The sequence below is a fragment of the Bos mutus genome, chromosome 13, assembly GCF_027580195.1.
Source record: "Bos mutus isolate GX-2022 chromosome 13, NWIPB_WYAK_1.1, whole genome shotgun sequence".
Classification (NCBI taxonomy): domain Eukaryota; kingdom Metazoa; phylum Chordata; class Mammalia; order Artiodactyla; family Bovidae; genus Bos; species Bos mutus.
The window spans coordinates 51755905-51783762 of record NC_091629.1 but is presented as its reverse complement, the minus strand read 5'-3'; the positions used below and the strand labels follow the sequence as shown (position 1 = coordinate 51783762).

The 27858-nt window shown below is 39.1% G+C and overlaps 2 protein-coding genes across 5 annotated transcripts in view; both read right to left on the bottom strand.

Moving 5' to 3' along the window:
* Positions 1 to 1850: 1850 nt before the first annotated feature.
* Positions 1851 to 27858, bottom strand: part of RALGAPB (Ral GTPase activating protein non-catalytic subunit beta) — a 93403-nt gene continuing 67395 nt past the window's right edge. For all 4 annotated transcript variants that reach the window (XM_070381718.1, XM_070381719.1, XM_005895987.3 and 1 more), the window contains 11 exons: positions 27748 to 27854; positions 25927 to 26079; positions 23343 to 23552; positions 18913 to 19071; positions 15815 to 15980; positions 13337 to 13459; positions 11698 to 11834; positions 10190 to 10298; positions 9360 to 9438; positions 6433 to 6581; positions 1851 to 5930 (listed from right to left, as the gene is read on the bottom strand). In XM_070381718.1, coding sequence (XP_070237819.1) covers positions 5737 to 5930; positions 6433 to 6581; positions 9360 to 9438; positions 10190 to 10298; positions 11698 to 11834; positions 13337 to 13459; positions 15815 to 15980; positions 18913 to 19071; positions 23343 to 23552; positions 25927 to 26079; positions 27748 to 27854 — 1586 coding nt within the window. In that variant the 3' untranslated portion in view covers positions 1851 to 5736. The remainder of the gene's footprint in view (positions 5931 to 6432; positions 6582 to 9359; positions 9439 to 10189; positions 10299 to 11697; positions 11835 to 13336; positions 13460 to 15814; positions 15981 to 18912; positions 19072 to 23342; positions 23553 to 25926; positions 26080 to 27747; positions 27855 to 27858) is intronic.
* On the bottom strand, positions 19094 to 22638 carry LOC102280777 (histone H2A type 1-like). Its single transcript, XM_070381720.1, has one exon. It carries the CDS (start codon positions 21413 to 21415, stop codon positions 21023 to 21025), a length of 393 nt encoding a protein of 130 aa, XP_070237821.1. The 5' UTR covers positions 21416 to 22638; the 3' UTR covers positions 19094 to 21022.

The following is a 27858-nucleotide window of genomic DNA, read 5'->3' as shown; positions in this document are numbered from 1 at the left end:
ATATCAGTTTGCAGCCTGGGTTTATAAGTGGGACCCCCGAAACTGCAATTTGAAGTCTCTCCCATGGGGTGGACACACCACCACCAGGGACCCTTTCCCAGCTGGTACTCCAGATTGCTGTTAACGAGGGACTTTTCAGCGCTGTTCAAGTCTGGATGTGGGTCGGCCCAATTTGGTGATATATATGCTGTTATTTTCTCTATTGTTTCTTTTAATGACTATATATTGAAATTGTCTAATAAGCTATAAAAAATTAAAATTGTTTGTGTGTAATGAGTGGTTTAACAAATCTAAAACAAAAGTAAAAATTTCAGCAAAACAGGGACTTCCCTGGTGGTCCAGTGAATAAGACTTTGTGCTCCCAATGCAGGGTGCTTGGATTCCATCTCTGGTCAGGGAACTAGATCCCACATGACTCAAGTAGAGATCCCCCGTGTCACAACTAAGCCAGCACAGCCAAACAGATAACTGAAAACTTTCAGCAAAACAGTGGGTAACAGCGGGGGCTCAGAGAGCCAGTGTGTTTAGAGGGAGTCTTAGTCCAGTTGTGGAATGACCAGAATCCCCAGCAGAAGTCAGGGCAGATAGTATTAGAATGTGTACCTTCAAAGCATGGTCCCCTGGTGAGCTGTGCCATTGAGGACCCTGGGGCCAAAAGTAGAGGAAATGGGTAGTTTGGGTTGGGGTGATTTCGGCCCTGGGTCCTGAAGGGGCTGAGGTCAGAAAGAACTGAGCAATGTAGCTGAGGCAGACTTGAGCACCCATTTCTTTTCCAGACCCCGAAACAGGACCTCCGGGCAGTCAGCCCAGGGCTAAGCTTCCCTGGCCACCAGGACACAGTGGCAGGTCCTGGGGGGAGCAGGCATGGACACACGGCTACAGGGGAGGTGGCTCCCAGCCCTGGCGTCCAGGCGTACTTTGTGAGGAGTCACACATTAGTGTCACGTGGTCAGCAGCAGGCTGGAGCGGCGGCTCTGGGCAGAGGCCCGCACTATAGCTGTGTGCTCAAGTGGCACACAGCTGTGCCACCACCTGTGACCTAGGCATTAGGTGCTAATGGGCCCCATGGAACGTGCTGCAGCCACCTTTGCTCAAAGGCCAGTGGGCAGAGGAGGCGCTCCTGACTGCTTTCTGACTGGCCAGTCTCTGCTGCGTCTCTGCTTTCCTGACTGGCCAGTCCTGATGGAGATCTGATCTTCTGCAGGCAGGGAGCACAGCTGGCATTTCTGGTTCTCAAGACACACAGAGAGAGCTAGCCCCTCGGCAACTGCTAGCCTCTGTCAGGTGGGCCTTTTGACAGCAGTGCTTTAGTTACATGACATCCTTTCAGCATAAAAGGACAAGTACTTTTAATTTTAAAAAATTTTATGAAGTCTAGAAAAATGGTATGGATGAACCTATTTGCAGGGTAGGAACAGAGATGCAGATGTGAAGAACAGACTTGTGGATTCAGCAGGGGAAGGAGAAGAGGGGAGTGAACTGAGAGAGTAGCACTGACTTTGTATACACCACCATGTGTTGAATAAATGGTGAGTGGAAGCCGCTGTACAGCACAGGGAGCTCAGCTCGGTGCTTTGCGATGACCTAGAGGGTGCGCTGGGGGGAGGTAGGGAGGGAGGCTTAAGTGGGTGGGGATATATATGTATATATACAGCTGATTCGCATGGTTGTACAGCAGAAACACAACCCTGTAAAGCAATTATCCTCCAATTAAAAAAACGAAAGTAAATAAAAATTTTCAGATTTTGAGAATTTCATGATAATCTACAAAACCAGGGTAAAAGCCTGATGTAAATTCTGAAGAACATCTATGCAAGAGTCAAACCAAAAGCACACGTGACATTGTTAGATAAGAATCTCCTTAAAATTTAATTGACTAAATGTATTACATTCAATATTCCATGGTTTCTTCTGGACAAAGGGTCTGCATAAATACAAACAAGCCTCTGGGCCTTCTTCCCTAACCGACGAAGAGGAAACACAGGAGGCGAGGGTACACGGGACACCTTCGTATTTACATTTTGCCTTTACTTTACAGTTCAGTGCCAGAAATATTTACAGAAAATACAATAAGAAAAAGATCATGTCTTGGCAACATACCAAAATTCATACAAATTGTGTATATGATTTCAAGCAAATAATGATACTGTTTATTTTTTTAGCCACAACTGCCAAGCCCTTCAGAGGAGAAAGATGTTCTTGGTCACTGCAAGAGACAAGGACTTGGGAAACTTGGTTTGCTTCAACAAATATTTATTGGGCGCCTACTGTATGCAAGGCACTGTGGAATCCCAAATTATACCTTTCCCTCACCGTTAAAAAAAGAAAAGCATCTGAAAAAACATGAGTTGATATTCTGAGAAAAACACTATACAGTACATGGCTTCTTTTGCTGCTGAGAACCCACGGTTTGATTCCACGTTAAATGGGTGAATTACCTCCAATCTCTCCATCTCGGGACAAGAGGTTGTCATGGAAATCCCTAAAACAGACCATCTAACACAACTTACCGCTTTATGTAAACATATAAACCAATTCTTTTTTGGAAAAATATAACCAGAACAGGTTTTAAAATGCTGAATGAAGAACAACCAGCAGGAGTGTCAAATTACCTCTGATACACTTTTTTTACTGTCCAGTGCGAAACATGTCTTTGAGCAAGGCTGGCTTCCACTTTCTTTGGGTAAAGTTCTACCTTCCAATGCAAGTTAAGTACTCTTGAAGACTCTGCTTCTCTAAAAATCACTCTGCAGAACTCGACAAATGTTTCCTCAGTGTATACAGGAAGTAACCACTCATGAAGGCCTCACATGTGCAACTGTAGGGAACTGACGTAACTGGCCCAAAGACCTATTTTGTTTTATAAATGAGTCCAAAGGGCTGCCTCAGGGGAGCTGAGGACTTGGAAATGGAGGATAGCGTGCATGCGTGTTGTGTATATATTGTCAGGAAGGGAGTGGGGGTCAACCCACCAGGTAACGATTCCAGTCAAAGGGCCAATGGATAGGAGGGGGTCTTAGGAGGAAGCACTGGACAAAAAGAGAGCTGGCTGAACAGGAAAACGCAAAAGCACTCCTCACTGTCCTTGGTGCTCTCAGGCAGACGGGGAGAAAGCCCCTTCCCCTCAAATGTGAGAAGGGACTACGAGGGGCTACCTGCCTCTGTCCCTTGGGTAATACATTCCCTGTCACCAAATGCAACATTCATCCATGCCCTCATTCACCTGTTACAGCAGCAACCGAACTGTTCAAGCCAAAGACCCCCCAAAGGTTCTGAACCTCTGTTAGCAAACATCAAGTGGACTATTAAAGGTTATTCTTGGGACTAAATATGCCCCTCTGGCATTATTCTACTCAAAGTGATTTTTACAAAGGCAGTTGAGAGATCTCAGTGACCATGAAACTCACACCCACACTAGTGAAAGGTCTAAGGGTCCTCACCACACTCCCTTTTTAGGTAGATGTGATTTTGAGCAGAAGGAGCCAGCACCTGACGAGGTGTGCATACCCTGTATTCTGTGCTGTATATACTGGGGTTTCATGCCTCTGGGAGCAGCACAGCCCTGAATCCATCCTGTCTTCCCTGGAAGACCACAGAGTCTTCCAGATCATAACTGTACTCAACACAGTTGTTCACTGACTTATCAAAGCCATTAGAATTACAAAGAGCTGTGAGAAATTAGAGCAAACTGAAGCATCATGAAGCCCGCCACTAACACGAACAACCACAGTACGTTTTCCTGACAGGAGCACTATGCCAAAGGTCAAAGTGTCATCTCAAGGGTCACACTGTGGATGCATACCTACATCAGCTATTTTTAGCTTCTGGAATGTTACAAGTTGCACATTAATTTATAGCCTTCTTTGCCCACACCTATTAGAAAGAAGGGCCCATTTTTTCCCCAAGAAATGTCAATCTGGAATTTCCATGAAAGTTGTTAAATCTCACTCTATAGCTTAGTAGCTGGGCTACTAATTTAAGAGTAGAACTTACTAATCGTACATCCCCCTCCCCCATTGCTACCATCTGGGAACATCAATTTATTGCCCAGATTAAAAAGAAAATCAAATGTTATACCCTGAATGGAAACTGGGAGTCATAGAAGGAGGAGGTTACCTTTACCTGAGCTTAAAACAAACATGAAGAAAAAAGGTGAGGCAAACTTGGAGAGCTGCTATGCCCACATTTCTTGCTCCTAGATATCAATATATACTTCTGGAATAGAAATATCTGCACTGGGAGTTAGGTCCTATACTATCCCCTGTCCTCTAAGTAAACTACCAAAACATTGAACCAAACAGCCCACTATAGTCCTGACCTACAGAATCTACTGACATCAGAGTTCAAGTAGGAAATCACCCCTTACACAATTGTGATCATTCCTCTTTGGACTTTTAAATGTCACTTATCTTCTTAGCACAAAATAACCTTAATAAAAAAGAAAATAACATAAATATTCTTATGTTATTCTTAATAAACATAAGAATAGGAGAAATGAGCAGTGTACACTCTAGCACTGTAACAGGAATCCTTGTAAGGATGTTCTGGGTCTGGCCACCTCAAAACATTTATCCCTGGCAGAAAAGTAGCAGCGAGGTAACAGAAGTATTTAAAAAACCTGGGCAGGGATTTGTCATGCCTTCAGCTGGCAAAGTCCAGAAAATATGACAACAGCTGTTTCTAAAAGCAGCCACCCCAGGGGGCGGTCACTAATGTTTGTCAATTATGATGAAATCCAGTAGCTCTCTGAGAGAGATCTGAATTAGGAGCGTTGAGAGGCTATTTCCTGAACCCCAAATTAGAATCCTTCATAAACTACTGCAGTTTCCTGCTTGGTCCTGAAATAAGAGACAAGGGATGAAACCAAACAATGTTTAAACCTGTGCTATGAATTTATATTTCTTAATATTTAACCAAGAAATTACCAAGGAATTACAAACGGTTAACCTGTCATTTTGTCTCTGAGCTAGACAATAATGAAGAGGGGGGAGGTGTCACTTCTGACTTTTAACTCCACAAACTCCATCTGTATCCCCGTTAAAGGACCAGGCCATGCCTCCATTTCAGATCTGTTCCTGGGCTGCCCAGAAACTGAGGCCTTCAGACAGACCTTTGCAGTGATGAGAATAACTTTTTGAAATCTGGAGAGAAACTATGAAATATTTTAATATCAGACTGAGCAAAAACACTTCTGTTCCTTTCTGTCAGTACGATTGTTGGATGACAGATGGATGACAAATGGACCTACGAGTGAGCAGAAAGTTGAGATTTCCTTCCTTCTCCTCCATGCTAGCAACATGAGTCTTTAAATGTCCTGGATGATTCTGAGACAGATTTTAATTTTGAACACAACCTCCTAAAAAGTGAGGTATAAAACTATCTTCAACTTCTAATTTGCAAATTTGAAACTACCAATGCACATGTTTAACTGTGATGCATAAAAGCCTTTCTCCTCAAAAGGCTTGTAAGTAAAATTGTCACTTCTGAAAGAAAAGTTTATGGCTAAAATGTGTATCATCATTACCAGCAGGAATATGATTGTGTCTGGGAGCCCATTTCACTAGAAAGCCAAAAAGTCTTCTCTCAAATGGGTTTATAATGTGTCTCTTCTATTCTGGTGATTAAACAGTAAGCTCTTGGGGAGTGATTTATTTTTACAGTGATCGCCTATCAAATTGCTTTGCTTTGATATTATAGCCCCAAACTAGAGTTCAATAGTCCTAGACAGACAGTGGTCTAAGAACTGCAGTTTTTGAGTCCAACCTCCTGAAAAAGTGAAGTGTAAAACTCTGGCTCCAACTGTTTGTTCCGGTACTTGTTGACAATGTCAGTGATCTTCTGTTTCCGGCGGACGTGTGGTGGGCTGTAGGAGTCACTCTCCAGTCTCTTTCTTCTACAAATATTAATTACAGTCTGCCTCACCAGAAAACCTTGAAGACAGAAGGTTTTCATTCAAATCAATGTGAATAAACAGGTAGCTAGGTGAACTATAAGTATTCAAGTGAACTATTTTTGGCAAACTCAAACTATCTTATTCCATTTACAAAACTCCTCACAGAGACAGATAAAAACTGTCAGAAGAAAGTAAGATAAAACTGTCAAAAGAAACACAATGAGGAAGAAAAACAGAATCAAACTCTAGCCTGACAACCCATTTCCTGCCCTGGATTACAAACAAACTATATTCATTTTCCAATATTGGAAGTTTGTGAATTACAGTTCTTCTCGTACTTACTAGATTGAAGCACAACTTCAAAACAGAACAAAACATGCTTCCTCTTACAAATAAGAGCCAGAGGATTTTCTACATGTGGGACCTATTAAGTAATATTAACATTTCCTTATTTCTACTTCTTTCTGGTTCATAAAAATGTTAAATAAAAAGAAAAGAAAGAAAGAAACTTCAATCCTTCAGCTACATATGAGGCTTACCGAGCGCTCGCCTACTGACAATCATCCCGTCCACGAGAGGGATGACCATGTTAAATTTTCCAGTGGCTCCTTGAATTTTTATCCGGAATAATCCAGTGTTTAAAGGGTGGATGAAGATGACAGGAACTTCTTTTTCAAGAGCAGTAGATCTTAAGCAAAGAAAAGAACACTCCTTTTACTCCAGATATTCAAGAGCTGTAATCCTAGTCCCCCATGTGTGATACAAGAATACCAAGGGAAATACTGCCAGGCAGTGTTTAGATGAGCCAAGTGATCAGTCTGCTCAGAACTCTTCTTCCTGGGAGGCCATGTAGAAGCCCCCCCACCAACATCTGGCCCTACATGTCCATCACTCGGGTTAGATTTTTGAAGCTGACCAAAAAAAGGGCCTAAAATTGTGCTTAGAAAACCACTGGGGACACAGGGTGGAAGGAAAGGCCAGCTGCGGGACTTTCACTTAGTTCCTCCTCCTTGCAGGGAACAAAAATAGAGCTGGCCAGAGGGCAGGGAATTCTACCATGTTCAAGACTAGCACCTCAGAGCAAGTGAGAATGTAGTATAGGCCCACTAAGGGAATCCCTGATGTAACTTTTTTAGGGGCTGGGGAAGGAGGTTGGGAGCACCTTAGTCTGCGGCAGTTGCAGGTGTCCTCCTCAGCAGAGGTGAAAAACGGCTGAATCTTGACACAGCCCAAGCCCTCAAAGCCCCTGAACAGGCAACAGGTGCCAAGGCAAGCAACCACACCCATAGGAGACTGAATGACACATGTGTTGGGGATATGCCAATGCATCTGGACATACCCATGTAACTCTTTGATGCTATTTGTCAGGGTTTTGGTTTGTTTTTGTTTTGCAACACAATGAGCCTTCTTTCTAAAGTGATTTTGGCCAAAGCAACAGGGAGTCAATTTTTCAAGACATCTAATAAAAATAAATCCTATACTAATTCTGTCCCCAAGACAAACTCTAAACTTTGCTAAACTACTAGTAAAATACAAAATTTACAGTTCAAACATATTATAGCACATTTGACCTAAAAAGTTTAAAACAACAACAACAAAAAAAACAGCACAAGACACTTAAAAGTGCTCTTCTAAACTAGTTCAAGTAAAGTTTACCTCATGAAATCTATTTTGGTCTCTTTAGCAAGTCAGTGTCAAAAAAGAAGGTTAAAAAGGAGTTAGAAAAACAGGACTGTTCTGTATTAAAAGAGACTCAAGGAATGAGTACCGGACACAAGGCTGAAATGCGTGCTGGTTTAAACAAACCAGCTGCAAAGACTATTTTAGGGGAAATGGAGAAATTTGAATATGAACTGGCTACCAAATGAAATTAAGAAATTACGACTAACTTTACTACTGATAACGTTATTTTTATACATTTGAAAAGTATTAATTTTCAGAGGTGCATACTGATGTATTCAGAATGTTAGAAAATCTACAGTTTGCATTAACATACTTTGGCATAAAAAACAGAAATTTTAGGAATCATTTGTCATATTCTGGAAATTTAAGGCTATGGTTTTTTCAGTGGTCATGTATGGATGTGAGTTGGACTGTGAAGAAAGATGACCTCCGAAGAATTGATGCTTTTGAACTGTGGTGTTGGAGAAGACTCTTGAGAGTCCCTTGGACTGCAAGGAGATCCAACCAGTCCATTCTAAAGAAGATTAGCCCTTGGTGTTCTTTGGAAGGAATGATGTTAAAGCTGAAACTCCAGTACTTTGGCTACCTCATGCGAAGAGTTGACTCACTGGAAAAGACTCTGATGCCGGGAGGGATTGGGGGCAGGAGGAAAAGGGGATGACGGGATGAGATGGCTGGATGGCATCACTGACTCGATGGACGTGAATCTGAGTGAACTCTGGGAGACAGTGATGGACAGGGAGGCCTGGCATGCTGCGATTCATGGGGTCGCAGAGTCGGACACAACTGAGACTGAACTGAACTGAATGTTAAAATAAACCACCTTTCTAATGTTAGATTAAATTCATTTTATATGCAATATAAATCAGAACAGGGAAAATAGAAGGAATTTATTTATTTATTATTTATCAAAGCTAAAATAATTTATGTAAATATTAAATATTTATTATATTTAATATATATTTAACATATTTAATAATTTTAAAGATATATTTATATAAACTATATATTATATATATAGAATATATATTTGTTATATTATATATTATATATTTAATATAAAATATATATTATATATAAATTTTATATATTAAATATATAAATATATATTAAAATAATTTAAAATTAATATTTAAATTATTTATTTAAATATTATTTGTTTATTATTTATTTATCAAAGCTAAAATATCAAGTTAAGCTTGATATAAAGTATTTGTTTAAACAAAAGACAAGACAAGCAAAAAGCTTTGAGATGATAAAGCCTGCACAGACACATTTTTACTATTCTGTTTTTAATCCATTTTTGTGCATGAGCAGCTAAAATAAAAATCTTAATATTATAATAAAGTTAGTATCCTGTTTTACTTAGAAATATTTTTCCATTAAATAGCTCATGGGATGAGGATACTTTAACTGCTATCTATCCAAATGTTTTGACCAGTTAAACTCCATTATTTCCATCTAATATTGCTACTCTATTATCACTCTTCATTAATACTTAATTGTCTCCACTTTTCCATCTTTCTTTTTGCCTCAGATAAAGGTACAACAGCAATTAATTATGCCATTTAAAAATCCTTGCTAATTTGATCACCTTGTGCATTTATCTACAAACTTTTTTTATTCTTTCTCCATAATTATATTTACTTCTTACTGTCTTCATCCCTTTTGTTTCATTAAAGTCATTATTTCTTAATTAAACTAGAACCACCATATTATAAAAAATAGCTTTCTCTAAGCTTAAAGTCAATATTGATAAACTTCAAGCCACGTAAGGGAGTACCTCAGAGAAGTGCTACTGTTTGCAGTAGTTTCCACACCAGTACTGATTTCTGTCATCAGGTCTGAGAGGGGAAAGTTTTCTGGAAGAAAATCATGGCATTACATTCAATATCTCCCTTCAAGAAAACTCAATTTCCTAAACTCTTTACGTAGCAGACAACAAATATATGGACTTTGCTCTCCTAAAACATGTAGTCCTAAATATTCCTCACAAATCAAAAAAAAAAAAAAAAAAAAGGCATATTTTAGAAAAGTTCATCTAAAGCAGAGTTTTTAAAGAATGTAATCTATAGTCCTGGAGGGCTTAGAAAGAGCTTTAGAAGTGTTAGAAAGCAACCATTACACTTTCCTATGAACTCTGAGCTGAACGAGATTCTAGGGTAAATACACATTTCTAATGTTCTTATGCAGCTTACATAAAAATCATGAGAAACATATTCATAGCGGAATCCCTAAGGACCAATTAATCTTTACAATGAAACAAGACTGTGGAAAGAGGGTGAGGAAGGTGAACTCCCTTCCCCTTCCCAGAGGTCCTGGGGTGACTGGGAGCCACATGAAGTGGGACCAAGTGGCCAGAAACCAGTATCTGCCATACCAAGAAGACCTGAAGGCTCTGTATCCATCAAATCTTCATGACTATGAAATAAGTGCTGGGTCACTCATTTAACAGATTAGTCACCTAAGGTGTAATGAAACCCAGGCTTCCTGAACTCCAGTCCCAGCTCTTGGCCACCATATAGGGCCTATGCTGCCACTCCTTTTAGACATTCAGCAAGTCACTGTCATCCTACCAAAATCTTGTTTATGGACAAAGTCCTTGCACAATACCTATATCATCATAGCGTTCCACCCAGACTACAGAAACTCTTGTCTCGGGTCCGAGGGGAGGCACAGGGCGACCCTGAGGCAGCTTCTTCATTCTGGAACTGGGACTGAGCTGTATGAGGCAGAGAAAAGCGGAAGAGGGTGAAAAAAAAAACTGGCTTAATAAAACTACAATCATACATTCATCAAGCTACCCAGTGACATAAGGATCAGGTCATGTGAAGTCACTTCTGGAAAACAGTACAAAATACATTTGCAAAAAAAGCCCTTCTTTGGTTTCTCTGTTTATCAAGTCTCAAACTAGAACAAGGCAATGAAAGTCTAAAATAGTCAAATAAAAAAAAGATAAGCAATACTGAACAATTATAATTGACATTAATAAAAACAAAATTTGCATACTATGTCTTAATGAGGACTTAAGAGGATCGAGTCTATCTCTGTGACTAGAAGGCAGTATGCTTTTTCCATCAGAGTAACATCATTGCTCCGCCTGGGGATCTTTTCAGTGTCGAATTCTTGTCAACTGCTTTTCCTCTGTCTACTGAGATAATAATACAAATTTTTTTTCCCTTAGTTTGTGAGTAGTCTGCAAAGTATGTGGTAAATAAAAACATGGTGCTTTGCCGATCTTGCTCTTCTCCAAACTGTATTCTGTGAAATCTTTTTTAAATGGAGCAACTTGTGATTTTCAAAATCAGTCTACTTCAGAGAGTTTTATACAAGCTAACTTTTTCTCCTAAATCAATTGTAAAGGTGAAACCCCTCCCATATTCTTTTAAGCAAATACTCATATTAAAAATAATTTTAAGTGTAGAGAGGTCCAAATTAAAATTCTTTACAATGGAAGAAAGGTTTCAGACAAGTTTGCACAACACTTCTTTCGTCTTTATTATTTATTCTATATCAAGTGTCTTACATCTGTAAACTGATCCTATACTCTTGCTAATTACTACTTGATCATTTTCCAGTAAGGATTAGGAGATAACACGAGGGGAGAACAAAGACAATGACGTAACATCCACTGATAAGGTCAGAAAAAAGTGTGAAACCAACATGCTCTTCTTGCAGTAGCCGCTGTGCCACCTCACTCAGTGCAGTTATTCATACACTGGATTATTCTTCAAAATGCTATCATGTGTGTTGTCAGACAGAAGTTGAATTTTGCATGATTAATGCTATAAAATACATACTATTGTACCTCTGGTGGATATTTCAGGGACCAAATAATAACCTATACTTGAGAAGGAATGGGTGAAAGAACCAAGCATGGAACCGAAATGACTAAATAGAGAAAAGCAACAAGGATGGAATGACAGTGAATCATCTGTTGCAAGCTGAAAAGAAGAAAATCATGAAAATTTGATTTAAAAAAATTAAGATCCTAATGAATTAGTACAGATATAATTATTTTTTGGGTTAAAGTTAAAAGCTTTTCAGGTGTGATTCTGTAATTACCTAATTACCTCCATTTCACTACAAATTTCTGGAGATTAATCAACGAAGTGACTTACCCTCTGTGAGGAATTAAGATTGTCTGTGTGATTAGGGAAAAGCTCAAGTGTGAGGGATGGCTGTTTCAGAATTCCTGGCATAAGATCCATATTTGAATCACTATCTTGGTCTGAGATGTTACTTTCCAATGAATCAGCTATAGGGTAAAGAAAAATATATATAAATAAAATATCTACTACTTCGTTAGAGCAAACGTGTTTATTAAACTAGCTATGTTAACAGTACAACTTAAATTACTTAAGCAAAGCATTGCTTATAGAGCAAGGGTTGGCAAACCTTTTCTGTAAAGGATCAAGTAATAAATATTTCAGGCTTTGCTTGCTGGCTATATAGGTCTTTACTGCATATTCTTCTTTATTTTATTTACAACCCTTTAAAAATGCAAAAAACATTCTTAGTGTTTTGAATTTGGCCTGTGTGCCATAATTTGCTGGCTCCAGCTCTACTGAATTGGTGCAAATAAGCTGGGCCAGAGACATCAGGGATGGACTCAGTCCACAGAGGATGGTTGGGGCCTGGCTTTTGGAATTAAGGCAGGAGATCACAGCCTTGACATGAAGGCAAACAGCTGCTCAGACATTGACCTAGACCATGGAAGGGCCCTCCTACCAGGGACACAACTGGCCCCAGAGAAGAGAAAGGGCGGAACCTCAAGTGCAAAATCAAGGGTCCAAGTACAAAGGTTAAGAGGCGGCCAAAGCAGGGTACAGGGAAAGTCATTAGCCTAGCAATGCGAAATGTGAAAGCATGATGTGCAGCATCCCATCCGATAGATGGTCTCATGGAAAAGGTGAAGTTTTCCATCTCCTGTCTGGTCAGGCACAAAGTAATGTACTTAATTTGCAAGAAGCAAAGGTTCAAGGCAAAATAAGACTAAGAATTCAGACTGAGAAGTAATGATCACTCCTGATCCTTGAGAAGAACATGCTTGATGGCCACCTTTTCCAGGTTGGAATTTCTCCACCTCGGTGTTAGAAGACCAGGCAGTTACCACCATGAGAGCCTCCAACTGCAGGATTCTCTGGGGTTCCATACAAAGGCCCTCACATGGAAAGAGGGAAGCAGGTGGGGGTTCACTCATTAGAGAGAGAAATGAATAAACTGAAAAACAGGGCTTCTATGTATCAGTTAAACTAATCAGATTTGTTGTTGTTTAGTCGCTAAGTCATGTCCAAATCTTTTGAGACCCCATTAGCCCGCCAGGCTCCTCTGTCCATGGGATTTTCCAGGCAAGGATTCTGGAGTGGGTAGCCATTTCCTCCTCCAGGGGATCTTCCCGGCCCAAGGATCAAAACTGCGTCTCCTGCATTGGGAGGTGAATTCCTTACCACTGAGCCACCTGGGAAGTCCAATTAATCACATTAAAGAAAGTTAAAAAAATGGGTCAAAGTGGATCCCCTTTGCTATTTAAAAATTATTATTAGAGGGTCACTCTTCTAGTATTTCACTACCTTCCTTTAGTTAAGAGGAACTAACACCGCATACCTCTGCATAATCTAAAAGCTATCATGTCTTCAAAGCTTAAGAATGTCTTAGATGACTTCAGAATCTCTCCCAGTGCAGTAATACTGCACAAACCAGTGAATACAAAATTGTTCCATACAAAAAAACCCAGCACCATAAAAAAAATTCTCTTACTTAAGGACTCCACAGGAGAAGGAACCACAAAAGCTATTTCCGTAAGGGCATCGGCATAATACAGCACCTTCTTCTGTCCGTTGAAAATGCTAGCCCCAACGTCTTCAGAGGAAATCACTTCATCTATGAATGAGAAACGCTACATCAGTGCTCTGAAAAGCGGGGAAAACCAGTATCACCCTGCTACATGAAATTTAACTGTAGCAGTTAATAAGAAGTGATAATAAATAGAAGGTACATTTCCAACATAAATAATGTGTAGGAAGAATAAACTATAAATGTTCATTAAATGGCTTAACACTAACTTTAAACCATAAAATCTTAATTTCACAGTTGCTGAAACTAAATCAGATCACTTCTGATTAGCAGGACCTTAGTTCATGTGAATCAGGCGGATTCAGGGAATAGTCTTTTTGGAAGAGGTAACAGTAATTAAAAGAGAGACCACCCAGTTCCTCTGAAGGGAGGTGGGGCAGATGTCTGCATGTGTGTACACTTGCTCGCAGGCATTGCTGTCCCTGGTCTCTCTGCTGCTCTTCAGCTTTGCTTTTGTGTCATTTTCTCCAGTGATCAGTGATATAATACGAAAATGTACAGGCAGCTTTAATCATAGTATCTGCTCTAAGTCAGCAAGATAGAATTAACCAAAATAACACTCGAGAGCTGGTATAGTTCTCCATTAAAATGAACACAATGCCCTACAAGTAATACGTAAAAGACCAACAACCTGAAAAAAAATTGGGAAGAGGAAATAAACAAGTAGTTCTCGGCTAAGAAATAAAAATATGAGATGCTGAAACTCAATCATAATTAAAAATAGAAAACTCCTCACCTAACAGATCAGAAGACACCTAATTTGGTGAGGAGGTGGCAAACAAAGTTTAGACCAGAGTCTAGCAAACTTTTTCTGCAAAGGATCAGATAGTAAATGAAGCTTTGCGTGTCATATGGTCTCTGCCATGACTACTTAAGTCTGCCATTGTAGTGTGAAAGCAGTCAGATAATACATGAACAAGTGTGGCTGAGTGCCAATAAACTTTACTTACAAAAACAGGTATGGGCTGTAGGTGCTGGCTCCTGGTTTAGATGTTGGGCGGGCATTGTGTCTACCATAGCAGACACTGTGGTTACTGCCCCAACACACTCATTCTACCCGCCTCCTCGTTCACATCTCTCTCTCAGGGCCATTCCACCTCTCTTGCCACAGCAATGGCTCATGGTGGTCTAAACACTGTGCATTTCTGGCTTTGGGAGAAGGTGAGACCCAGCTAACCTCTCCTCTTTAGACTAGTGTGGTATGTGAATGGTTTTAGCCTGGAATGGCCTTTTTGCAGTGTGAGGAAAGCCAGGATGGGACAAAACCAACACACGGAAAACAGAGCTAAAAGAAAACTGCAGAGAAATAGAGCAGGAGTGCTGATCAAATGGCAACAAAACTGTACACTAATCTCTGGGATTTTCAGTTATATGAGGCGATAAATGACCTTCAAAATCTAGCCCAGTTTGGGTCAGGTTTTCTGTTACTTGCAACCTTAAGCATCCAAGTGATACATTTATACATTTATCAACTTGAAAAATGTGCAAATCTTTGATCAATTCTACTTGTGGGAATTTAGTTGATAAATACACTCAAGGGTAACTATTAAAGGTTATGTGGCAATTGAAATTAGAGCACATTCTCATATACTTTGATTCAACCTTGGTTGAAAGCAGGAGAAAACTATGTCACAAGTCACAATGGTATTTAATGGGAAATTAAGAGTATAATCTCGCTGACAGAGGAACTCTGCTAATTCAAAGCACTATACACAGGCATTCCCCACTTTGGAGAGGTATTATTAACTTTCCAGTGATTTCAAGAGCCCTTGGAACAGAAAGCTCCAGCCAGGTAGGGCAAAGGCCTTAAGATTAAACTTATACTTGCTATCCTGATTACAGTTCCTCAGGAGGATTTGCATTGATGTGTCTGAATCTCTCAGTCAGCTGTTTACTACAAAGGTTATTATATAATATCCTAACAGCGTAACCTTAAATGATAGCCACAAAGTCTAAAAAACATACCTGCTAGTAGAAAAACTATATTAGACAAAGTATACTTGTTAGGAAACTACTGTTTGCTATAATCTAAATTTATTATAATACTGTTATAGAAAATGGAATTTGTTCACTCCCACTATAAAAAACTTACCAACTTTATGATAAGTAAGCCATTAACTTTATATTAGTTGTCATAATGTATGTATATAACATACATGTTTATATATATATACATACATAATTTTTCCTCATATTAACAGAAAATGTTTGGAAGATGATACAATTATTAAATGATCTCCTGTGAGGATGAGAGGAAAAAGACTTCTCCATTCCATACCTCTGCTTGTTTTTTTTTTTTTTTCTTTCATAAGACTACAAATTCATATTAAAGGAGAAAAGTCAAGAGTAACAAGAAAAAACAAATGACCATATGAGATTTACCTTGTTCAGGTCCTTCACCATCATCGCAACTGTTAATAGACCAACTGGTGGAAACATGCCCAGTCCACCCAGGGTGTTTGCCCACATCTACTGACCAGCCAAGGGAGAGCAAAAATTCTAGGAAATGTGGCTGAACATTTCTGGAAGATTCCACGTTCTTTAAAATCTGAAATACAAACCAATCATCAACTATAGTGAAGGAAACAAAAGAGCGTATCAAAGTATCTTAATAAAAATTCTCTTCGAAGTGTCTGATAAATCAAGTCCAAGCTGAGAATAAACTGAGAACTATACATATGACTGTAGTTAAATATGCATGCTTCTGGGTTATATAGATCCGGGTTCAAATCCTGGCTGGGCTTTAGGCAAGTTTCAGTTTCTGAAACCCCACTGTTTCAGTTTCTTCATCTATAAAGTGAGTAATAATGATGGCTGTGAAGATCAAGTGAGATAAAGCAAGAAAATCCTTTAACTCTCTCCCTAGCAAAATAATTACTGAGCCAGACATGCTTACTAAAAGTAAACAAAAAACACTAGGTCCCTGCCTTCACATAGGTATGTGATTATTTACTTACAAGTCTTGACAAATGCTATAAAAAGTATAACTTGTTAAAAATTCAATAATGACTAGCTATAATTAATAAGTGAGTGGGAAAACATTCTTCTCTGGGTTCAAAGAAGAGAATACAACCATCCCAGATAAAAATGAAGGCTCTCTCCTCTTTACCAGGTACCAAATTTAATTTCTGGGCCCCAGAAAGAAAAGTCCCCTGTTTTAAAACAGTGGTTCTCATCAGGTGGATTCTGCTCTCCAGCAGACATCTGGCAATGTCTGGAAACATTTTTTTTTTTTTTTTTGGAAACATTTTTGACATCACAACTGGTGGGGCACTGCTGGGATCTAGTGAGCAGAGGCCAAAGATGCTGCTACATGTCCTATTTTTATAGAACAGCTCCCTCAACAAGGAATTACTTGGCTCAAAACAGCAACACTGCTGCTGTTCAAAGTCCAATGCTAGAAGAAGGAAAATGAGAAATCCTCTACAAATTAAAAATGAAATGGGGAGAGAGGTAGTGTATCAAAATCACCTGAGGAATTTCTTAAACATGAAATTTTCTTAGCCTACTCCAGAACTTCTGTATCAGATTAGCAGAGCTAAGATCCTGGAATTACTACTTTCAAGAGGTCTCCCAAGTAACTTTTAATGTAGCCAGCCCACAGATCACTGATGTAGTTCATACAATGCTAACCTAATGAAGTCAAAATATGTGGTTACATCAGATACTTCTCAATCTAGTGGGCATCGTTGCCAGGCCTCATCTCTTAAACACTTCTTTTCAGAAGTGTACCTATTTAGTTTCCCATATCCCTTCATATTCTTTTAAGTGCCAGGAAACTGATCTGACAGCCAGTTTTTGTTTTCTCCCAATTAATTATTTTATTCAGAGGTGAGACTTTTAAACAATTTTAAAATGTAGCCAAGATACAATAAGTAAGTTAAATTCAACTTGCAGGCCACTGACTGGCAGCTGGAAATTCATCTAAATCCTCCCTATGGGGCTAGGGAAGGCAGGACTCAGCCAGTCTAAAGGAGGCCTCTGGGAAAATCTTATCGTTTTCTAGTCACCCTTGGTCCCTAAAAAGCTAAGGAAACTCAACTGGTGTAAGAATTACCTCAAGGGTTTGTGTCTTCTTCTATACGTAGGAGGAAAATGGCCCCACTACTCTCATATGAACCATGCATTAGACTTCCTTCAAAACAGATCCCCACCCTCTGCATTTAATCCACTTCTACTGAAGATCTTCCAAAAAACTTGAGTCTACCAGTCTCATCTCTGGCTACTGGTAGCCTCCCAAGCTCTAAACAAATTGGAACCAATAATGAATTTTATGAAAATGAAATTCTCTCTCATCTCCAGGGCCTTTGCACATGCTGTTTCTTGATTAGTGACAACCCACTTCTACTTTTTAACCTACTTCCAATGTATACCTGATACATTAGCTTAAAAGTCTTTTATTCCAGGAAGTCTTCTTCAAACCAGGTTAGGTTTTCATGGTATGGCTCCTATAACATGTTCCTATCAGCACACTTTATCAATGGTTGTGTGTTTAATCATCTGTCTTTCCCTCTACACAGTAGTTCCAGAAGTCCAGAAACCTTGTATATCTTGTTTACCACTATAACCCAAGCACCTGACAGCAGACACTTGGTAAGTATTTACTGAATCACTAACATGAAATGAGAAGAATTTTCTCCTTTTCTAGTAGTCTGCCAATAATCTGAAATATGCTTCTAGTATAAACATTTTGTAATTCTGGTACATTTCTTTAAGTGTATTTAATCTGATTAACTAATAGTCTTACAATGATTATAGTGAAACTCCAAGATAATACAGTCATAGCACTCTATACATGAGAATACATTCTATATTTTACACATCTTCCTTTGGTCCTCTCTTAGTCACAGTTGGTAACTACCTGTCCAATCCATGTTTCAACCACTTATCTCTGATAGACACTTGATCTCCTGACATTTGTTCTCGGTCTTCTGTTCTCACCTATCTTATAGTTGTCTTCATCCTTCTCCTAGTCTCTTTGTTACATGTATCCAACTGTGTTTTACTTATTGTTTTTATCCTTTACTTTATTTCAGATGTTCTTCTCCTACTGTGCATGCCTTGACTAAAATTATTTCCTTGTGAAATTACCTGGAAAGTGAGTTCCTCAAGAGGAAAGGGTGTTATCACTTCTATACTTGGGCATATTAAGGGAGCCACAGGGAAGATGGTCAGTAAACAGTTGTTGCTGGGCAGTAAAGCCTAACTTTAGCTTTTCATGGTTAACTTTTGTTATTTTAGTTTCCTGTGTCTTAGGAATCTGAATTCCTTAAGGTAAGAAAGACATGCTCTAGCTCTTCTCTACATCTTTCATTGAGAGTCAAAAGACTTGAGGCTCTAGGCATCATAGTTTTCATTAACTCAGTTTCTGAACTGATTCACAAGAAATCTTTAAAGATAAAGAATAACTCACCTTCCACCATGAAAATTTTTTTCAATTTACAGCATAAAAAATTACCCCCCAAATCCAGAAATCTTACCTCCTGGTTTGTTTTCTGGCCTGGCTTCATATAGAAAATAAAAACCGTATCAAAGGGACGACATGGCAAGAGATCCAGATACCCAATGTCATCAAAAAATCCAGGTATCGTGGAGTCAAGTGCAATAAGGTGAGGAGGTAGACGACTGTTTGCAGGTTCCTACCGCCAAAGGAAGAAAGGAGAAGGTATCATCTCTTCGCTCTATTCTAATTATAAAAGCAATACTTGCTCATGGTTTAATAAACATTAAGTAAAAAAAATTAAAAAGTGACAGGAATAAGCAGAACCATAATCCCAAACTACAGAAACTATTTAACATTCTTGTGTACTTCCTTCCAGTTCTTTTGCCTTTTTTTGTTAAAGACGGTTGAGATCATACTATGTATTTAATTTAAAATCCAATTTTCTCTGTAATAACCAAACTTTCTAGGAAAATTTAGTATGTATTTTATTCTTATTAATTGCTGGTGGAAATGGAAAATGGTATAGCCGTGCTGGAAGACAGTTTGGCAACTTCTTGCAAAGCTAAGCATAATCTTACCACACAGGACAGCAACTGCATAACTTGGTATTTTCCCGTATGAATTAAAAACATCTACTCAAAAACCTGCACACAAATGTTTACAACAGCTTCATTCATAACTGCCCAAACTTGGAAGCAACCAAGGAGTCTCTCTGTAAGTAAACTGTGGTAAATCCACCCAATGGAATATTATTCAATGATAATAAGAAGTGAGCTATCAAGTCACAGAAAGACATGGAGGATCCTGAAATGCAAACTGCTAAGTGAAAGAAGCCAATCTGAAGAGAGTACATACTATATGATTCCAACTATATGACATTTTGTAAAAGGCAAAACTGTGGAGACAGCAAAAGATCAGTAGTTGTCAGGAGTTGGGGGAATTTCCAGAGAAAGGGAGGGATGACTAGGAAGACTACAGTGGACTTTAGGGCAGTGAAACTCTTCTCTATAGTGTTATAATGGTGGACATATGTGATTTCATATTTGCCAAAACCCACAGAACCGTACAATACAGAGTGAACACTAATGTAAACTATAGAGTTCAGTTAATAATCCATCTGATACTGGTTCGTCAATTGTTACAAATTATGTCACAACAATGCAAGATGTTAGGAGAAAATACATGTGTGGAGGAAGAGAGGTTATATGGAAACCCTCTACACTTTCTACTCGGCTGTTCTGCAAACCTAACTGCTTTAAAAAATAGTCTATTACTTTTTATGCATTTCTTATTTTGCTTTCCCCCTGATCCCTTATCTTCTTTGAGATCTTGATCTTGACCAGCAGGTTGTATCATCCTTGGTATTTTTCAGGAAAGCATCCCTCAGAGATGGCAAGGATTACTCTTTTCCTACTCCAAACAAGGGCTGAGGCAACACCCTGTCTTTAAAGACACCACTATTTCTGCAGTCAAACAGAAGAGTATTAACACAATGAAAAAAGACTACAAATAGCCTTGTGTCAATTCAGGTCAGATTTTTCCACTAAATGAATTTTCTACAAACATACAAAAAACGTTCTGCTTTTCATTTTTCACTCTGAAATCGTGGAGAAGGAACCACAGTCTGGCAGTGCGCTACAACACATCTTATAGGACACGGGCTCCTGGTTCTTTTTTTTTTTTTAAAGCTACCTCATCAGCTTGTTCTCTGGATGATCTTCTAATTCAGGAACATAACACATATGTACTTTATATCTCTTAATAACTTCTTAAAGTTCTTTCCTCTAGGTCTGTGTTTTTCCTAATAAAGTTTGTTAGGATAACTTTTATCAATATCACAGTTGTAACTGAGCTATTTTGCATTGTATTTCTAACTGGATATTAACAGCTATAGTCATTAATATTTGTACTTCATATGTGGCGATCTTAACTTTCATTTACTTTAAACACTCTACTGATTCTCCTTCTTCTTGTCATTCAGTAGCTCAGTCAGGTCCGACTCTTTGTGACCCCATGAACTGCAGCACGCCAGGCTTCCCTGTCCTTCACTATCTCGTGGAGTTTGTTTATTTTTTTTTATTTTTTAGGCTCTGAAAAGAGCCTTTGGTTTGATTGAGACCTAAACTGCTGCGAAGTAATCCAGACTTCTATTTGCCTTTCGCCTTATGGTGGCTCTCAGTCTTCTTGGGCAGCAGCACCGCCTGGATGTTGGGCAGGACACCACCCTGGGCGATGGTGACTTTGCCCAGCAGCTTGTTGAGCTCCTCGTCGTTGCGGATGGCCAGCTGCAGGTGACGCGGGATGATGCGCGTCTTCTTGTTGTCCCGGGCCGCGTTGCCCGCCAGCTCCAGGATCTCGGCCGTCAGGTACTCCAGCACCGCCGCCAGGTACACCGGGGCCCCGGCCCCGACCCGCTCGGCGTAGTTACCCTTGCGGAGAAGGCGGTGCACTCGACCCACGGGGAACTGGAGTCCTGCCCGCGAAGAGCGAGTCCTGGCCTTGGCGCGAGCCTTGCCGCCTTGTTTGCCACGTCCAGACATGATTCAAGATCAACGGTCACCGTGGAGAATCCGTGGAGTTTGTTTAAACTCATGTCCACTGAGTCAATGATGCCATGGCTGTCTAATTAGAAATCATATTACCTGGGAACTGTCTTTTCCTTTCCAATGGTTTTTTCCCTCTTACTTAGTTTCTTTTAGTATTTCATTGACCTTCCTGGTTTTGATATTATACTATAGTTAGGTAAGATGTTACTCACTGGGGGAATCTCCCTACACATTTTTTTTTAACATTTCCTCATTCTCCATCTTGTTTCCTAAATGGGCTGCCATTTACACAGATCTACATTATTGGCCCTGGTGAAGTTTTTGGCTGTTTATTCATTTTTTAAAAATCAGACTGAATATTGACTGTTGTATTGACTGATCTGCTAACAGAATCAAATTATTTTCTTAATAACTTTACTAATATTTACCCATAACTGACTCTCCTGCGTTCCTAAGATAAACTTTACTTGGTTGTAGAAGTTAATTTGTTTAACGTGCTGCTGAATTCAGTTTTATTAGTATTCTCCTTAATACTTTTGTATATACTTTTGCATGTGTGTTCTGTCAGGTTTAAGTTATTAGAGGTACGCTTAGATTCATAAAATAAATCAGGCTACTTTCTGACTTTCCCTATGTTCTGACCCAGGTGAGAAAGCATAGGAATTATTTTCTTGAAAGATTAAACATTTCAACTACAGTAGATAACATGAAAGGAAACTGCAATCTCAGAGATTTGTCTTGTCTCCATTCAGTCCATAGCATGCAATCATTTCCTTCTAGAATGTTTTTATGTACTGCTTCTACTCTGTCCAATTTTCTCCACCAGGAATATCACTAATCATCTGTAAGATTGTATCTTTGTTCCTTTCTTTTCACATTTACCACTGCATTTCTCATTATTTCCTCTTTCTGTTCTTTTCTTCTGCATTTTAAGAGTTTTTATTTTTTACTCTCCACCACTTTTCTACATCAATTTTCTACAACATAAAATATTTTTCATCTACATGCCAAAATCCAAACTCAAGACAGCAATGTTCCCCTCTACTTTTCTTAAAAGTTAAATGGCCTTTAGCCAAGTAGCTGCTAGAGAGTAAGGCAGGGGGCAACTTGTGCAATAAGTGACTTCTTGCCTGGCAATCTTCAGTTGGGTTTTTCAAAACAAATAGGCTTAGTACAAATTCTAAATTAACATACATGGAAGCTATTTCACATTTTTGGGGCCCTGTTTCTATGTATGTGAAATACAGATGCTACCACTTTCCTAGTAAAACTGTTTTAATGAAATTAAGAATAATGGCAACATTTACGTCACAGGCTGGCTGACTGTTCTATGTACTACATGACACGCCTGACACAACCACAGTGAGACAACACCCTTATCAGCCCTATCTCAGACATGAGGAACTAAGGCTCAGAAGCTGGGTGACTTTCCCAAGATCACACAGCTGGTAAGCAGTGATGCCAGGACATAAACCAAGACAGTCTGACCCCAGAAACTGCACAACCTAACAAGTGTTTACACTCGTTCCTTTTCAAAAGTGGCATGAAAGAGCAGTCAACTGTAGCCCATACTTTCAGTCATAACCTTTACCAGGGAAAAGTTTTAACATTCTTTTTCTAACTGCTTATAGATGTCATTAATATATGTAATATGAGTTCTACAGCACCTAGGAAAAGTCAGAGGTGGATATACTATCAAAGCAGCTCTCACAACAGAACTCTGAATACATTCATGGGAAAACTGTCTTGGAGCTCATATTGTAGGCTGCAGCATCATAGAATTTTATTTCCTTGTATGAAAGGTAAGATTTTAAATAGTTTCTGTTTTTTTAATTCTCCATCTTCACAAAAATGCTTTAGCTATCATTAGTTGAATGTTAATTTATGAATATATTTACTCATAGAAGTTTATGAAAATTACCTTCAATGCTTCTAAAGACAAAAATCCGAAGTGTGAAAGGAAAAGACGTGCTGTTTGGAATTCCTGGGCAGGGGGTGGGGGCTTACAATCTGTAACTGGATCAGGAAAAGTTCTCTTCTGCAATTCCTCCTCACTTTGTTGCTCAAGGTGTATTTCATAAGCGATCTGCTGGGCCATGCCATTCCTTAATTTTTCATGTCTCTCTTCTAACTGAAATAAACCGAACATTTCATTTTGGGGGAATTATTGTATCAGGATTAATCTTAATTTTTAAATGAAAATAAGGCTGCAAGCAACAAAACAGAAGGTAATTTTCAGTGATCAACACTGAGCTTCAATTCAATACAACCAAGAGCAAATACGCATAAACCAAGCAAAAATGTTTTAAAGTTAAAATAAAACCCCAAGAATGTTCCTATAGCTTCAAAAATTGCTCCTTTATCTCCTCGCTATAAGTGAAACCATTCTGTCTCTGCTTCCCTTTACACTGGCAAGAAAGGGGGCAGAGTTGCCATTCTCTGCCATGTCCCCTCCATCTTCCACATCATTTTCCCTCTTCTTCCAGACCCCTGTCCATCTTTGTCCTGCAAGGATCTCCTCATTCTTTGAAGTCCACAACTGCATGGATTAGCTGCTATACTCTTGGGAGTTACCTCTGCTTTCCTTCTGATCTATCCTATTTAAAATTTCATCCTCTTTGGTGAATAGCCTGGCCTACATTCCTACAACTTCCTCAACCTTCACAACTCTGGCCATTCATGACAAACTCTGTACTTCAAATGTGCTGTACTTTCAAGAGCTTCAATTTTGAAATTCCTTTCTTACAGCTCACCTGTATACCCATTCTCCCTTTACCAACACTGTGGGGTAAACAACCCCTCTATTTCTCCAAGGCTTCTGGCTTCATCTATGTCCCAACCAAAACTAAACCCCCAAATCTGACACCTTAATACCCTCTTCTAAGCATATAAAATGGCTATGTTATTCCTTATGCTTCTATTCACCTGGCCAATCTCCATATCACTCAGATTTTTTTATTTATGCCTCTGGATACCAAGAACTTTTGAAGAAAGTCAGCAGAGTGAGTTAAATAACTTCACTACAGATGATACTACTTAATCTAGCTGGGCTGCCCGCAATTTCAAGAAGCATCCTTACTTCCCTATGTCATTTCTAAGAACTAAAATTTACATAAGCAGCTTCAATTTCCGTTCTTTCCACCTCTAAATGTCTCTGAACCTAAACCAAGCCTCTCTTCTCTCCTATCTTACCAGAAGGACCCCTTTTCTAGATACAATCACAGATTTTCTTGACCTAATTGCCTCCAGGGCCTTATTCTATTACTTATTTCCCCAGCCTGCCTCACAGTGTAGGCTGCTGACCCTTCTTCACTGGCTCCTTCTACTTCTGATTCTTCTTAAATTAAAAAAAAAAGAAAAGAAAAATTAGCCTTGCCTTTCCTTCACTAGGCCATTTCCTCATTCTATTTTCTACTCTGTACCTTTTGCTTCCCTGGTGGCTCAGAGGTAAAGAATCCACCTGCCAATGCAAAAGACGCAGGTTCAATCCCTGGGTCGGGAAGATCCCCTAGAGGAGGAAATGGCAACTTATTCCAGTATTCTTGCCTGGAGAATACCATGCACAGAGGAGCCTGGCAGGCTATAGTCCACAGAGTTGCAGAGTCGGACATGACTTTAGCAACTAAACAACAACCTTTCCCCTTACTGCTAACAGTTAACAGTGTAGCCTATATTCACTGCCTTTTCCTCATTTACCATTCATTCCCCAGACCTTACACTTTAATACTCCTTTGAACTTGATCTCAAAGGTCACCAACATTTCATAACAAAATCCAGGGGCCTCTTCTTAGTGTTCCTTCCCCTAGTCTCTCCAGCATCTGATACTATAGGCAGCCTCCATACCTGCCCTTCTATTTGCTCATGCCCTGACATACCCGTCTTTCATTTCTTAGAACTCTTCTTCCTTGACCTAAGCAACCAATTATTTAATCTAGTTAAGTACCTAAATTAATCTAAAGCCAAGTAATTTTTTTCTAATCTGTCCTCTTCCTAGTATCTATATTTCTATAAATGGCACTATTATCTTTGCCACTCAAGCCTAAAATCTAAAGTTCTTCAGCTCTTTTCTATCCCTCATCAATCCAAGACTGTCTGGATCAAAATATTTCTATGAGACATGCCATATATTTAAACTTTATACTACCAATAAAGCAGTCCTTCCCATCCCCTGCCTGAGTTGTCATAACGGTCTCTGAATTGGTCTCCCCTCTCCAAATATCCTCCACTAGGGTTGGATTATGCCCTCACACTAATGAAACCACAGACCAGTCCAGTTCCTTTAGTCTGGTTCCTTTGGACATCGGCAGCCCGATGTCAAGTTCCTTTCACTTAGCCACAGTCTCTATTTGTCTTACTACATGGCAACCTCCTGGATGACAAACATCTAGGTCATCTTAAGAACCACCTCCAGGAATTCCGAACAAAGGCAGTATCTTGATCACAGAAGTTGTTTAAGGATGTTTATAGTCATTCTCTTAACAATAGCTAGTAATAATTTATCTTACTTCTTCCGTGACGATTTCATGCAAATCTGGAATGCTCAGATCTGCTTTCACAAAAGGAATCTTATCCACCTCTTCAGGAAATGGTCGATGTTTCACAGTATATTTAAGTCCAACATCATTTTTAGGAACTGGACGAGGTTCAGGCACAAAAAGCTGTTAAAAAAAACAACACTATGTTTATTACATTTGGTGCCATCCAAAATGACATGTATTTCCCTGGTCTCTTAGATGTCTATGTTTCCCTAGGGTTACAAAACACAGAATCTCAGTAAAAATCTGCAAATACTATTGCTAATGGTAAAGGCACCAGTGTACTCTTTTTTATTTTTATAAAAATCTTCATCAACTTACAGATTTTTGCAACTGATATGTGTGTTACGGACCTCTATTGTACCAGGCCTGAATCTTCCACATTCAGTGATAAGCTAATAGATAAGGCATTTCCAAATTTAAGGCTCAAACTTCCTTCTTCCCCCAACAGCTCTCAAATCATACAAGTTGACATCCACTGGGCATCTCTAGACAGTGAATTCAACCATTAGAAACTTAGCATCGCTTAACTGAAAAAGTCTGGCACTGAATCTAGGTCTTCATGGCTCCAAATCTGTGCTTTAATAAACATATATGAACTATGTCACTTCTCTTTCCACATGTGACAAACGGAAACAACATATCACAAGACTGCTGCAAGGATTAAAAAATATATATATATGGCACATATTAAACTGTCAAACAGGTTTTAGTGCCTTTTCTGACCTCCTTCCTCCTCAGTCTTTAACGGGACTAAGTGGCTTATAGTGTTGCTGACAGATTGGTGACAGGTATGACGCCACTAGGAGAAAAGAGGCATGTGCTCCTCAGAGCAAACGCATGTTATGCAACAGCAACGTCTAGAATGTTGAATTATTTTAGGCACGTACTCTAATTTTGTGAATTTCTCTCTCAAATGCTGGTAAAATTTTATTAAGCCATGTTTTAAATAATTTTTAATAACGTAAGTAAAAGCTTACAATGTGATAAAAAATGAAAAGAGCAGTATACAAAATGACTAAATTCTATTGAAGTGTTAGGTACAGAAAGGGAAAAAAAGATTGGAAGAAAATCCACTAAAACAGAGGCTGTCTACTTCTGAAGAGTGACTTAAAATACCTTCTTCATTATTTTCATTTTCCAACTTTCTCCCATGAGCAAATTTTATTCACATAATTACAGCTGTTATAAAGAAATAAGCTGTGCCACTCCAAAGAAAGACTTCATTAAATTATACAGTACATTAAAAAATTACAGAGCATACTGCCAGTTAGACAGTTAAATGAAACAATCAGAAACTAAGTACTGTTGACAGAGACATCTAGGATCTGGCCACATGTTTTTCACATGGCATGTACGTAGATTTTATTTAACATTCCATGAAAAAAGGTGGGGCCACTCTTCAGAACAGCAGTTCTTTTTAACTTTTCATTTTACTTAGAAGTATAGCTGATTAACAATGTTGTGACAGTTTCAAGTGGACAGCAAAGGGACTCAGCCATACTCAGAAGAGCACTTCTTAATCTTAAGTGGATGTCAGAGGCACCCAGAAAGCTTTCTGAAATTACACCTGCCTTGAAGATGTCTTTAAAGAGTATTTCAGTGGACCTGGAATTCTAGCCTCCTAAGATGATTCTGATGTGAACTCACTGAGAACCTGGCTAGGATCAAAAATATTTATTTTCTCTGTTATTTTTGTTGGAATATTATTTAACCTTTAAATCACAACACACATAAACGCATACACAGGCACTCACTCCTAGCCACTCCCCTGTAACTTCTGATGGATACCTTCTGATTTGCTTTTGCTCCTCTGGGTAAAAGGCAAAGTTGTTGTGCCCAAGCAAGTCTTCCAGACATTCCCCGGACGAGCACAGTGACAGAGGGGAAAAAATCATCTAG

What these genes read in the sequence shown, in the direction of transcription:
- LOC102280777 (XM_070381720.1), bottom strand. Translation starts at nt 21,415, where the DNA reads ATGTCTGGACGTGGCAAACAAGGCGGCAAGGCTCGCGCCAAGGCCAGG.